The sequence below is a fragment of the Gymnoscopelus braueri genome (assembly GCF_963280865.1).
Source record: "Gymnoscopelus braueri genome assembly, chromosome: 4".
Lineage (NCBI taxonomy): Eukaryota > Metazoa > Chordata > Actinopteri > Myctophiformes > Myctophidae > Gymnoscopelus > Gymnoscopelus braueri.
The window spans coordinates 29,950,670-29,965,868 of NC_137605.1; the positions used below are offsets into that span (position 1 = coordinate 29,950,670).

At 41.5% G+C, this 15,199-nt stretch overlaps 1 protein-coding gene across 1 annotated transcript; it reads left to right on the top strand.

Annotated features, from left to right (window-relative positions):
- Positions 1-4,944: 4,944 nt before the first annotated feature.
- LOC308083549 (protein rapunzel-like) lies at positions 4,945-6,132 on the top strand (the record flags this gene model as incomplete). The annotated part of the gene is made up of 1 exon (XM_080425863.1): positions 4,945-6,132. One exon carries the CDS (start codon positions 4,945-4,947, stop codon positions 6,130-6,132), a length of 1,188 nt encoding a protein of 395 aa, XP_080281989.1.
- Positions 6,133-15,199: the final 9,067 nt, after the last annotated feature.

Genomic DNA, 15,199 nt, shown 5'->3' on the forward strand with positions numbered 1-15,199 from the left:
TAATCGGCCACATGGTGGCGCTATAACAGCGTCCTTTACGTTTTGGCCTATAACTCTTGAACCGTAGGTCGTAAAATCAAAATGTATTTTTCTCTGGATTCCTTGGGTCACTACGCATCTCCCCATATAGCCCATTTGCGTCAGGATAGATTTTCCGCCATTTTGAATTTTCTTCAAAACACACTTTTTGCACCTTTTCATATTTTTTTTTCCCAAATCTCACAAAAATCGGTACACGTGATCTATGGACTCATGCGATAAACCTATCCAAACGGCATTTTGATAGTCCTTACCGTTCGTCCGTAATTGGCTTCCAAAGTTAGTGGGAGGAGCCCGTTTTACCAAAAATGCCAAAAATCACGAACGAAACGTCCAATCGATCCCAAATTTGAATCACATGTCGAGGGTGGTTTACTCAACAAATACCCAAAAGCATTTCCACTTTGACCCTTAGGGGGCGCCACAAATGCACAAAACGTAACCGTTTGATGCAAAAACATGATTTTTGGGGGATCAATCGTCTCAAAATGAAACGCAAGTGATCTCAGGAGTGACGTGACAATGTAATTGGTGCAGCCTCCGACGGTATTCCTCCCAGCGTATTCCTCGAGTCCCGGCGGCAGCGACCCGCGACTAGCGTCGGTGCAACCACACTCTGCAATTGCCCTGAATTGCGACGCGTCTGGTTACAATAGATCTGCATCTGAAAACTGTGAAGACAGATTGTGCAATAAACACAACCAAAGAGTATATTATTGATACCAGACCATACCCGGTGAAGGGCGCAGGCGAAAGTAGTTGCAAACTTGGGGTTATTGCACGTCCTGTCGCACGGTTTCTCCCCCCCACGCGTCCCGTCGTGCCGCCCCCCCTCCTCCCCCCAGCGGGTCCGTCGCGGCACCCCCCGCGGTCACCCCTCCCCACGGGCAACTCCCCACGGGCAACGCTATAGAGCATCGCAGTTCCCGCCCACTTCCTGGTTTTTCGTGGTGCCGGAAGGAACAACTCAATGCATTTTTCCCATTGACATTTCCAAAAATATTTATATCTATTAATTTAAGCCTCGAATCAAGCCATCATGACATGACATGAATCATGATGACCATAAAACGTTTGATTCTGTGATTATTATTTTTTGAAAACGGCAAAACAAAGGGTATTTATTAAATATAGTATATCATATCATTTGGCTCAACTAAGGGTATGAACTCGTTCTCATGCTATTCAACAAAAATGTGGAATGCCCTACCAAAAGGAGTAAAGGAGTGTAAAACCCTACTCACTTTCAAAACTGCAAAGATACACCTTCAGGAGGCTGCAATTCGAAAATGGCCCCTGTGTAAGTCTTAACCTACCCCCCCTACCCCCCCCCCCCTCCTTCATTTTCCTCTTTTGTATATATATATATATTTTTTTTTTCTCTCGTCATACCAGTAACCTGAAAGCTGATTGTATGACATTCTGTATAGTAGTGTGTATATCTGCCTGCCTCTTATATTTCATCATGATTTGTGTGCATGGGGTTCTCATCTTAAACAAGCTTAGTGCTTAATGAGGGTTTCCAGTTTAGTAGACCTTGTATTGTGAATTTGTACTTCCATGTACTGTTATGTACTGTCATGTACTATTCTCATGTCTTTCTAAATAAACTACATCAATCAATCAATCAATATAATTAAATATAAAATAAAAAAAATCACAGAAAAAAACGTTTTATGGTCATGATTCATGTCATGTCATGATGGCTTGATTCGAGGCTTAAATTAATAGATATAAATATTTTTGGAAATGTCAATGGGAAAAATGCATTGAGTTGTTCCTTCCGGCACCACGAAAAACCAGGAAGTGGGCGGGAACTGCGATGCTCTATAAGAAGCTGAGATTTGATGAAATTGAAAAACGGGCTTCGCAGTTAAGTTCAGATGGTAATGGTCAATGGCTGTGTGCAAAATCAGAGCAATTACTCCAGCCACTGAGGAGAACCGGGCAAATTATAGGAGGATTGCCTCCTCTGAATTAGACATACAAGTTATAATGAAATGTATAAATTGAATAGTCCTGTTTGTAAGCAATATGCCCCATAGTTTAAGAACTACAATAAAGAAACAAAAATACCATTTGCAAATTACACAAGGGCATGCATTCACACCCTTACTATGAATGTGGTCAGGTAAGGAGGCCGACCGTACTATCAAGGGCAGCACCAGATTTCTGAACAGTGTTGAATAATTCTGAGATGTGAACATTTAAATTAACTCAAATATACCAAAAATAATCCTCTCTCCATAAGCAGTTGTGGGAAAGTGCATGAGATACGAGGGCCTAGAGGGCAAGGTGTTTATGCTAAAGGTATTTACAGAAGGTGGACGAAGTACTCGACCCCTGTACTTGAGTAAGAGTACAGATACTCCTGGTTAAATTTACTCCACTACAAGTAAAAGTATCTCAGTCAAAATATTACTCAAGTTAGAGTAAAAAAGTCATTGCCTTTTAAATATACTTAAGTATTCAAAAGTACATGCTTTGATAAATAATTAAAGTAAAAGTAAAAGTAGAAGTACATTTCTTAATCTTTAAATCAATGAATTGCTGTAATGTTTTCACAATGAATTTCACTGCATGCACTGATGTGCTAGATTGTAGAACCACTACGTTATACAAAGCTTGCAGAAACACCTACAAAAACATAGTAAAAACTGAGGAACCAGAACTAAATAATTTTACTCCTATACACCCCATACAAGCTGTAACAAAGAGGAGAGCGGAGGGGGAAGCCAGAAACATGGCTAGTGTGAGAGCAGAAGTGTGGCCAATTGCATTTTAGGGAAGAAAAAAAAAACAGCCAACCTAAAGGCCAAACCGCACCATGCAACTAGTCGCAACTCCTTGCAACAAAACCGTTTTAAGGTCAACCAAACAATGGAACTCCTTGCAATTGCCATTGGGGATAATGGTTGCAAGTAGTTGCAAATAGTTGCATGTTGCAAGTAGTTGCAATAGTTGCATGTTGCAAGGAGTTGCAATAGTTGCATGTTGCAAGGAGTTGCAATAGTTGCATGTTGCAAGGAGTTGCATGTTGCAAGGAGTTGCAATAGAGCGTCGCAGTTCCCGCCCACTTCCTGTTTTTTCCATAAACGTTTGATTCTGTGATTTTTTTTTTGTTGAAAACGGCAAAACAAAGGGTATTTATTAAATATAGTATATCATATAATTAAATATAAAATAAAAAAAAATCACAGAAAAAAACGTTTTATGGTCATGATTCATGTCATCTCGTGATGGCTTGATTCGAGGCTTAAATTAATAGATATAAATATTTTTGGAAATGTCAATGGAAAAATGCATTGAGTTGTTTCTTCCGGCACCAAAAAAAACAGGAAGTGGGCGGGAACTGCGACGCTCTATAGTTGCATGTTGCAAGGAGTTGCAATAGTTGCATGTTGCAAGGAGTTGCAATAGTTGCATGTTGCAAGGAGTTGCAATAGTTGCATGTTGCAAGGAGTTGCATGGCGAAACATTGGTGTGGAGTGGGCTTAAAAGTACTCGGTACTTTGCAGCATCCTAGAAATGTACTCCAGTAAAAGTAAAATATTTGTCTTGGAAATGTACTCAAGTAAGAGTAATAAGTATAACAAAAATCTAATACTCAAGTAAAGTACAGATCCTCAGAATCTGTACTTAAGTACAGTACTCAAGTACATTTACTCCGTTACTGTCCACCACTGGGTATTAACTGCTTGTATTGACCTGTTGTGGTCTCCCTCCATGGGGAGTGTTTACAGGACGTTATCTGTCGGTGCCTGTCCCCCACCAGGTGGTCTCCAAGTGGGTTCCCTTGGAATGCTTGGAGGGGATGGAGGAGTTCCAAAGGGGAGTGACGAGAGAGAGAGAGACACTATATATACATCTCATGATGGCTGAGGCTAGTACACTACACTGATACAGCTAGACCTTTGGATAACTGGACTGTATCCACAGCATTCTTGAACTTGTGAGGTAAGTTTGATAAATGTTGATGAGCTTATTATTATTATTATTATTATCATTATTATTATTATTATTAGTCTTTTCTGCATTAAAACAAAGAAATGTACATTTTATTTAGACATTTTTATTTTGTTTGGTTAGATTTTATTATCACTATGGCAAACAGACCTTGACTAAGAACTACAGTATGGGACCTTTGAAGACCTTTGATGACATGACTTCTAGAGACATCCATATCTCAATTTGACTTGTTTGCACAATACAATTCTCATTATAAAAACAAACAGGTTAAATTCAATAGAGCAGACTTGGAGATCTTATTGTCCCCGGATGTGGTCTGGGTGATTTTCATGACATGAGGATGTGGTCTCCATAAGAGACCAGGTTGTAAGAGACCAGGTTGGTACTGCTACCAGTTAAGTGGAAAGTAACGAATTATGATGGTGTTTTAAGCAGCACTTATGTAAAAAGCCAAGAAACATATTGTACTGAAGGAGAGGCCAGAAGTTATCTTATTGGGTGGCGTATCAACTGATACTCACCTTCTAATTTTTAAAACTGCTTTTTTTTTATATTTCCAAGCGCAAACAAAGAAAATCTATCAGTAAAAGTATTTTTTTTACTTCACAGTGTTTTTAAATGTATTTTACAATTGAATGCCTTTTGCTCAAATTGAAAAAAAATATAATTCCAAATTCCATTAGAGCTATGTATTTGTCTTAATTTTTGATCGGCTCGCTCAAATAGGAACGTGAGGAATCGTGTAAGCAGTTGCATTGTCCCTTGGCTTCGCTAAAAAAGAAAAGGCACTGGGTGGCAATGTTGCTGTAAGAAATATAATCACATGACAATGAAGTTTACAGTGGTTTTATGTTTCTTCTCCTTTCAGGAAACTGCATTGTCTGGCTGTTGACAGACCAAGTTTGGATTAGTAAGTCTCATACATATTATCTAAAGATGACCTGTGTGGCAGATTGGCTCGTACAGAACAGCAAAGAGATTGAGAAAGGTGTGGAGATCATGGGGCAAGCTTCTGCGGTTCTGGCAGCCACTGTGGGCGAGCTTCACCCTTTCTTGAAGGCTATCTTTTTGGCCTCAGCTAAAATCCTTAGCAACCCTAATGAGAAAGAGGCTTGCTACCTGACTAAACAGTTTGACCAGGTCAACCAGAAGCTTGAGGGTATCGAAGATGAGATTGGTAAAATTAAACTGGAGCATCAGAAGTCCTTCATGAACGGGCAGAGCTTTGATCACGAGGTCCGGATGATCAGTCAGTATGAAAAGTTCCGGGACTTTATCAAATTTAAGCCTGAATACAAAGCGATAAAGATGGAGAAGTTCCTCATCCAATATGAAAACACAGATCGTGACCTGAATTTAGATGCCCTGTACAATTCTGTCACCGGAGAAAACATGCATGGAGTTCCCATGCTGGAGACAGTAGTTGCAACAGAGCAGAGAAGCAGGAGGGCAGTTGAGGATTTCTGTGCGAGTCTCAAGAAGCTTTTCGTGATGGGCATCATTGCTGTCATGGGCTATACTGCCCTAAAGAAGGGGGTAGTTGGGGATGACATGGTGAAGAGGTGGCAGGAGCGCATGGAGGATGTGGAGAAGCGTATGAAAGCTGCAGTGGACGACTGCACTGAGAACTTCGCAGATCAAGCCAAGCTGGACATGGAGCACCAGCTTCAGCAGAAACCTGGCAGTGTTGACCTTGACTTCATCAAATCCCTTTTGGATTCCCTTGCTAGGAAATATGACTGGGTGAAATGGTCCATCAGAGTCTTCAAGGTTAAGGAGCGCGTTTTCTTCTTCAACTGGTTGGCGGGGAAGAAATACCATGGCAGTGGGGGAGGAGCTAACTACTTTGATGTGTTGACCAAGAACAACATCAAAGTGGTGATCTCTTTCAGTGTGAACCCACAGCCTATCGACAAGAGCCAGATTCAGGAGCAGATTGAGAGGCAAAAGCTGAAGGGGAACATGATGGATGTGGCCCTATCTGTGAGCACAAGCTTGGAGCCCAACTGTTTGGTACACGCTGTCAGCTACTTTAAGAAGGTGGTGGAGACCAACAACTTCCATGAGGATTGTTACTACTATGGAAAACATAAAAGAGCCTACCTCTGCATTCACCCTGAGTAGTTGTGCACAATTCAGAGTAATGCAGATTGTTTTAATGGGGAAAGTACCAAATACAATTCATGAATGTTATACCTGAATTGTAATGTTATACAGTATGCTTGTAATCTGTTCTGTGTTGAGGCTGGAATGTTAATTTCTGTCTTTCTTTTTTTACATTACGATTTTAGGCAAAAGTATTATAAATGTAACTGTGTTGTTTTACATTATTTTTCCTAATAAAAATTTCAATCAATCAATCCATTATAAATGTATATTTATTTTCTCTAGTGATACAAATTATTATTCTTGTGTGTTATTCCTTTTTTTCCCCTATTTTTGGGCGGTGAAACCGCCCCTATATGTGAGGTTTGGATATTTGCACCCCAAATCCTGCGCTGTGATTGGCCACCAGTGTACCCCCCTAACCCTGCACCGTGATTGGCCAATCACAGTCTATTCAGGACTGTGATTGGCTAGGGAAACATGACAATTGTGCATAGCCCTATAAATAGGACTATGCACTTAAAAAAAACACATTTATGGGTTTTTTTTTAAGTTAGGTCCACAATATTAAGTTAGGTCCACAATATTACTTTTCTTTAATTGAACCTCCATCACTGTGATGACCACTGTGACCACACCGCCCACTTCACACTGGGTGTGATTTTTATTTTATTTTTTACAGAAAATTCACATTTTTCCATCTGTGTTTCAGTTGTTCAGAGCCTACATATCTTAATGTAATAGTGTTCAGGGTTAGGGAAAACCACATATTTCTATTGACAAATACTGCGATAAAATGAGTTCTCTCCATAAGCAGTTGTGGGAAAGTGCATGAGATGCGAGGGCCTAGAGCAGTGTTTATCAACCCTGGCAAACGTCCCAATTTTGGGCCGGGGCTACTGCTGAGGTGTGCCGCGCCGTTTGAAGAAGGTTTGAAAAAATATATATATATATATTTTTTTTACAATAATAATAATCAGGCATGCAATTAGCCCCGGGTTGAAAAGGGTGACAACATTTTTTTTTTTTCGGGTCAGGTGTCACACTATTGCCCTATTTGGATTCAAAACGGCTATTGGAAGCTGAAAAGGTACAAGTTTGCATGTCTGAATAATGCAAAAACAGAAATATTTGTTTGCATTTGCTTTTTTTCTCCCCCATATATTTTCATAATAAAAAAGTGCGTATCGTATCGAAGTTGTGTGCCCACTATCGTATCGTTTCGTGAAATTAGTGTATCGGCACACCCCTAGTGTGTGTGTATATATATATACACCGTATATATATATATATAATTATATATATATATATACCGTATATCTAGGTGTGCCCTGGGATCTTTTGGCTATGCCAGGTGTGCCTTGGCACAAAAAAGGTTGATAAACACTGGCCTAGAGGGCAAGGTGTTTATGCTAAAGGTATATAATACTGCTTGTATTATATACCTTATATATTGACCTGTTGTGGTGTCCCTCCATGGGGAGTGTTTACAGGATGTTATCTGTCGGTGCCTGTCCCCCACCAGGTGGTCTCCAAGTGGGTTCCGTTGGAATGCTTGGAGGGGATGGAGGAGTTCCAAAGGGGAGTGACGAGAGAGAGAGAGAGAGAGAGAGAGAGAGAGAGAGAGAGAGAGAGAGAGAGAGAGATACATCTCATGCAGGCTAGTGCTGTGTTGAGGCTGGAATGTAAATTGCTGTCTTTCTTTTTTACATTATGATTATAAATGTATATTTCTTTTCTCTAGTGATAAAAAGTCAGACTTCTTTTTTTTTTACAGCAAATTCACCTTTTTGCATCTGTGTTTCAGTTGTTCAGAGCCTACATGTCTTAATGTAATAGTGTTCAGGGTTAGGGAAAACCTAGAAATATTTCTATTGACAAATGCTGCAATAAAATTAGTTGCATTCTAAACATTCCAGCTGCTTACATGCAAAGGATTTAGGGCAGTACTAGCAGCCTACTGCAGACAAACTTCTCATATAATCATTTATAGACATTTGTTTCTGCCTTAATTTGTAATAAACCAAATGTATTCATGATTTGTGTTATCACTGGTCTTCATTATACAGTTAGAATGATAAGTGATGTTGCCTTCAGATAGCTACAGTACATTATAGGCCTACATGATAATGACTAAAACCTCTATTCCTGTGATAGGCGTTTTACATTTGGTTGCCTGTCAAAATGTTGTGCCTGTTTTATTCCTGAGGGACGTATTATTACACATGTGTTCACCATAAGCTTCGTTATATTAACAAGCATATATTTATCAAATGGGTGGAGGCTTCTCGTCGACGTCGACTCTGGGCATCAACTTTTTTCAGATTTTTGTGTTTTCTCACTGTGGGTGTGCCTCTCAGTAACCCGAGATGCTACAGAAACACTTTCTAACGTGAGTCCATTTCAGCTCAGAATATTTATTTGTAATTGTAATAGTAGGTTACTATTATGGTACTCAAATATTGTCCCCCTAATTTTCAAGGATAAAGATTTAATGACCACGTTCTGTCGAGCTCGTTCGTTACATAAGCGAGGGGTCAGGGACAGGGGTCAGGGACAGTGAAGTGACAATTTAAAGACTTTTAAGACCTTTTTAATACCTCAAAAAGAAAGGAAAAAATAAAAGAAATACGACAATACATCATCTGCTCTACCACCTGTGGGGCCGGACCTTCACTTTGGTTATGGACTACGCCCTCTTGAAGTGGATGGCCAGAAATAAGGATCGCAACGACCAAGTCACAAGGTGGTTCCTCGATCTCCAGGACTACCGTTTCACCGTGGAGCATCGGCCCTGGAAGGACATCCCCCACGCCGATGCTCTGTCCAGACTCTATGAAGAGGAAGGAATTGAAGCTCCCGACCAAAGCGGCGAGCTTAGTGGGGGATATGTGAAGTGTTGCTAGGCAACCGCCTGTCAGGTAAGCACCTCAACGGGAGAGGCAGTGGGGCAGAGGCGATGCTAGGCCAAGCAGGCCACGCCCCCGGCTGGGCCGTGTCATTTAGGGACGCTACATACCAATCTACATCTTCAATAAACCTTATTTGGGGGCACCTGCGCTGCCCAGCTGGGTAGCTCACCCTAAGAAGAAAAGCGCGGTCTCTGCCTCAGTATGTCACTGACTCTCCACGTTGACCAGGCGGGTGCTCAGGCGGTAAGCGAACCTGCTCTTATTGTCTCCGCCAGGCCGAGAGGCATGGCGAGAGAGTATGTTTTACCCCCTGTCCGTCCGTCCGTCCGTCCGTCCATCTGTCTGCGAGCAGCTAATCTCCGGCACTGTTGGCCCGGTCGCTGCGAAACTGTGCACACACACTCCCTGGATGCAAATTCAGAACCTCTGCCCCCAATTTTTCACATGGGCCTGTTATAGCGCCACCAGGAGGCCGGTTTGTGCAAAACCCATTTACTTCTACAGATTTTATCCAAACATCACGCAAATCGGTACACAGTATCTCTATATTCATGTGATCTGTCTGATTTTTTATATTCCATCCTGATTGGCTAAGGTTGGCTTCCAAAGTTTGCAGGATTGGTCCGTTTTGAACCAAATGTCTCACATCATGAACGCAGCGTGCAATTTCCGTGAAAATTTGCACGCACATTCCCACTAGGCCAGGAAGAAATGCCACCCTTTTCACATTGCCCTGTTATAGTGCCACCAGCAGGTCTAATTTAGCAAAACACATTTTTACAACAAAATACCTCAAATCATGAATGCACGCACAGTCCCACTAGGCCGAGGAAGAAATGCTACCCTTTTCACATTGGCCTATTATAGCGCCACCAGGAGGCCACAATAACCTACCTGACCTGGCGGAGACCTGTGCTCCGAGGAGCACTTTTTCTAGTTCTCCTCCTTATTTCTTGGTGTTTTATATCAGAGTCTAATTACAGTATTTTCTATTATAGGCAACTTAGGACCCGGCTGAAAAAGCTATGGAAATTACCATGAAATGTAACCCATGACAAGTGTGCATGAAGGAGAAACGCATGGACAAAGCAAGGCACAGAAACCCGACTGGGATGAACTTTGTGTTATTTATTTATTTATTGAATGCCATTGGGGCTCTCCCCCCTTCCACTGTGCCAATACTAAAATAAAACGGCCATTTGAGGCTTTCGTTTATACTGTCTCCGAGTGTTGGTTTGGTTCAGTCTCCACAACATGTTTTTTTTTTTCAAAAGTAGACCTAAAGTCAGTTCCCTGAACCACTGTGCAATGTTTGGTTTGTCCGGCCTCTTCCAGGATAATGCTATTACTCTTTTAGCTTGTAAAAGACAGATATCTATAAACATTCATTCATTGTGCCTTATATGGTGTGAAAATAGCCTTTATAGCATTTAATCCACAGGAAGCAATGTTTCTCTTCCTTTCCCCTTAACTTCGTCAGATGAAGCAACACTCTATCGCTCACCAAATGCCAAGATCTTTGTGACCTGGAAACATCTGCTGTGTGTGTGTGTGTGTGTATGTGTGTGTGTGTGTGTGTGTGTGTGTGTGTGTGTGTGTGTGTGTGTGTGTGTATGGGTGTGTGTGTGTGTGTGTGTGTGTGTGTGTGTGTGTGTGTGTGTGTGTGTGTGTGTGCGTGCGTGCGTGCGTGCGTGCGTGCGTGCGTGCGTGCGTGCGTGCGTGCGTGCGTGCGTGCGTGCGTGCGTGCGTGCGTGCGTGCGTGCGTGCGTGCGTGCGTGCGTGCGTGCGTGCGTGCGTCTGTCTGTCTGTCTGTCTGTCTCTCAAGTCGCCTCTCCCTCAACTTGTAGCAGAGCAGGACACTTAAACACAAACGTATCCTCTAGAGCAGATAAGATGAGCTTCTGCTCTTCTCTGGAAAGTCCTGCCCCCCTTTCATGTTTCCATTTCCATCGCCAACACCCTGCAGATCGTGTTCCAACTGTTCCAACAAGAAGCTGGGAGTGATCCTGGACAGGCAGCTGTCCTACACAATGCAGCGATCACACACTCTTGTAGGTTTGCACTGCACAACATCTGGGGGATCAGATCCTTCCTCACCAAGGCGTCTGCCCAGCTCCTTTTCCACGACTCATCTGCTAGATCCCTGAACGCCTGCAGGCCCAGGCCAAGGGGCCCAAAGGTCAGAGAGACCTCAACTGAGGGAACCACTGTTCCAGAGCCTGACCTTGAATTTCAGAAGCTGAACCAAAAACGCCCCACATACAGAGGTACATTTTATGAAAACAACTACTACCTGAAATCTCTGAGTACACTGATGGAAAGAAGTAGTCAAATGAAAATACTGATGACAGCACTAGTTTCATGTACGGTACAAATATGTATGGTTGAGATTTCACTTCCCTCTTTCATTGTCAAATGATTGTCAAATGATTTGTGGTTCAGACAAACCACAAATCATTTGACAAGACTTCTCCAGTCGTCTAAGATTGTGTCTTTCCCAGTTCCCTTTTTTAATCATCGCTGCTGCCGCATAGTTGTTACTGATGAGTCAAATACATTTCCCATTCCACATGATGAAAACATTTGTTGTATTTTTTGTCTCATGGCGTCTGTTCCCAAACTCATTCTACTGATGTCTCATCGCATTAGTTGTGATTGAAACACAGTAGTAGGTAGCCTAATACTAAACACCATTGATATGCTCCCCCGGCCCGATATGATTAGTTGGGGTTCAGATTCAAACAAGCGAAAACCTGAGCATGATAATATGAATGGATGTAATTGTCTGGGATGATTCTGGGATGATGGTCTCTAAGCCATGTCTTTACTGCTAACAACTTCCTATTTGTGTTACTGTCATGAGTAAAAGACTATAATAAATAATACTCAGCTGCTGGCCTTAGATATCTGCACTGGATCTCTGAATGAGTGAACATGTGTACAGTCTATCAGTAAATATAAATAATCTACAGTGAATAGATTAATGAATATGTATTTGCAGCCTATCAAGAATGGCAAATATATAAATCTGAAATCCAATAGAGCTGTGCATGAAACCGGATGCCTGCAGAACATGCCAGTTATTAGAGGTGGATTATGTTTGTTATGTCTTACTGTAAGCCATGAGTACACATGCCATGTTTGATGTTTGCTCTGCATTGCCATACAGGTTTGCTGTGTACCTACAGTAGGTTGTGTACTTTGATGCAATTTGTAATGTGTGCCAAGGCCACCAACTATCTAATCAAGACACCGTCATTAAAATTAGTCTTGCAGGATGAATGCAAGTACCGACATGACTGGTCGTTTATATGGGGGGTTCTGTTTGTCAGAAAAATATGACTTCAGGTTCTATGTTGTCTAGATAACTGCATTGTCCCTTGGCTCAATCAAAAAGAAAAAGGCACTGGGTGGTAACGTTGCTGTAGAATGTAGAATCGCATTATAATTAACTTTACAATGGTATTATTCTACTGATTTCAGGAAACTGCTTAGACAAGCTGTATACATATACCAGGCTCGCTAGCTGACTCAACAGTTACTGGTCAACTAGAAACTTGAGGGTATTAATGAAACATTGCTAGAGCTTGATCTAAAGTCCTATAGGAGCTCAAATGGTATGAAAAGTTACAGTTTGCTCTTGGGAAAGTTTCCAAGGCTTTTCTTCCACGGCAGTAAAATGTTACATGGAAATACACACAAACAACTGAACAAGTCATTTAAACACAAACTGAATCTCTAGATCTCCTCAGTAGCCATGTATTAAAAACAGTTTCTTTGAGGTGTGAATAACATATTTGATCATTAAGCAAAGCATTAAGGAAAGATTGTTCCCTATGGATAAATAAAGAGTTAAACACACACACACTTTCAATTCTGTGGCTTAACTGTATTCCTAGGACCTGTTATACCAGCCCACACTGTCCCACGGGAGCAGTTCAAATCCAGGATGACAGTCTCTAAGCCATGTCTTTAGTGGTAACAACGTTCTATTTTTTGTGTTACAGGCATTCACTACCTTGACTCATTGCTGCAATGCAACTACTGCTTAGTGTTTAACTGCCATCATGTGACTTTTGGCATTATTCATAATAATCTGCTTACTACAGTACATGTAGCAAAAAGTGTTTAGGGAAATCTATAATTAAGGCTCTATATCTACAGTATAGAGATGGTATTTACTTTGTGGACCTAACATTATATCACCTTATTTGAGTTTCCATTCATTGTAATACCTTTCTTACTGTAGCTATCAAAATCCTCTCTCACTCCCAGGTCTCTCCTTACTGTACTGTAAATACAGTCCTATTTCTGTAAAAACAATTAATTGCACCTCTTGTTATGCCTTATATGATCTCTTCCTCTCTTGTATGCAATATGTTGATCTACAGGTAAAAGAGTCTAGTATCCAGTACAACAAAGTATTGGGTTTGATTGATTGATTGAATACTTTATTAGTCAGAAATGTAAACAGTACGAGGTACAGTCACAGTCAGACATTAGGCTAAAATTATAACAGAAAAATGTCCTCAGGACTTGTTTCCATTGTGGTCAATTCCCACAAACACCCAATACAGTAGTGTACTGTATGTCCACCAACAGGCATTGTCCTTTTCAACAAGACAATTGACCCTATTCACATGATGGCCATTTTGCTCGACATCATACTCTACATGATGTAATGATGTAATGATACAATCAATTATAGTTAGGCAGAAATGGCCTATATATATGGAGTCGCATAATGATAAATCTTATTGTACCACCAACATTTCGAGAGTTATAGGGCACAATGTGAAGCGGGCTGTTATAGTGCCACCATGAGGCTGATTTGAAACAAGGGGGGGCTCCTCCTTGGGCAACTGGGAGTGTTCATTGCAAAGGTTGACCCTGATCAGCCCTAGCCTCGTAAACAAAGCCCCCCCCCGGAAGTTGCATTGCAATTATTAATTGCAATGCGATTTCCGGGGTGGGGTTTATCAGGCTAGATCGGCCCTGCTGTGTCAGACATTATCTGCGAGCGCGCACACACACACACTCACACACTCTCACGCACACGCACACACACACACACACACACACACACACACACACACACACACACACACACACACACACACACACACACACACACACACACAGACAGACAACTGAGCACACAGCCTGTCGGCTTGGTGAAAACAAAAATAGCCCTCCCTCCACCAAATCATGATCAGCCATGGGGGCTTATCCTGTGAACTGAAGTGACATCTTGTGGTGGGGAGGAAACACTAGCCATCAGCCAAGGTCAAAAAGATCAAACCTGGTCAATAGCTTGACTGCATAATAAGGCGATCCATCATTTTATCATTTAATCCGAAAGGCAAAGACAGCACAACCTTCGGGATGGCGTTAAGTCTTGTGAGATAAAACTGTTATTAATTGCACTGGACACAAAGGAAGTTCAAGTTCAAGGTGTTTATTGTTGCACAAACATACAATCGGTAGCAACATTGCAGGCAGTGAATTCTTGTACTCCAAGCTTGTGTTGCAACTGTGTGGAAAAGAGATGAGATAAGAATTGAATAAGTTGAATTACAAATAAGTCAAGAGGATGCATGTCCTGCTAGGATCAACACAATGTAAAATACCTGCCCGGTTTTAGCCAGAGGCAATTAAGCCGCATTATGCAGCACCAGTTTTTTATTTGATCATACACCACAATGTAAGAATTTAGAGGTTAGCGGATACTTGGAAGTATTTTGAGTGCTACAAAGCTACAAAGGATCATAAAAACAGTGTGCGGTACCCAATGAAATACTTGATAAATAACTATTCACCATGAACACGAAATCACATCATGAGAGGGAAACTTGCATTTCAACTTCTCCACACATCTAAATGCTGACAACAGGAAAGTTTACTTAGTGTGTCAGCAAGAAAACAGTACCTTTCTGGCCCGCACCTTCTGACAGCCGCTTGTGATTACCTTAAATGTTTTCCCAGAGTTTCACCTGGAGAGTTTGACCACATAAAAAGAAAAGCAGTGCGTCTCGTTAAAAAAAGGTACGATGCTTTTGATTCTGCTCTCCAAACTGCAAAAAGTGTGTGTGTGTGTGTGTGTGTGTGTGTGTGTGTGTGTGTGTGTGTGTGTGTGTGTGTGTGTGTGTGTGTGTGTGTGTGTGTGTGTGTGT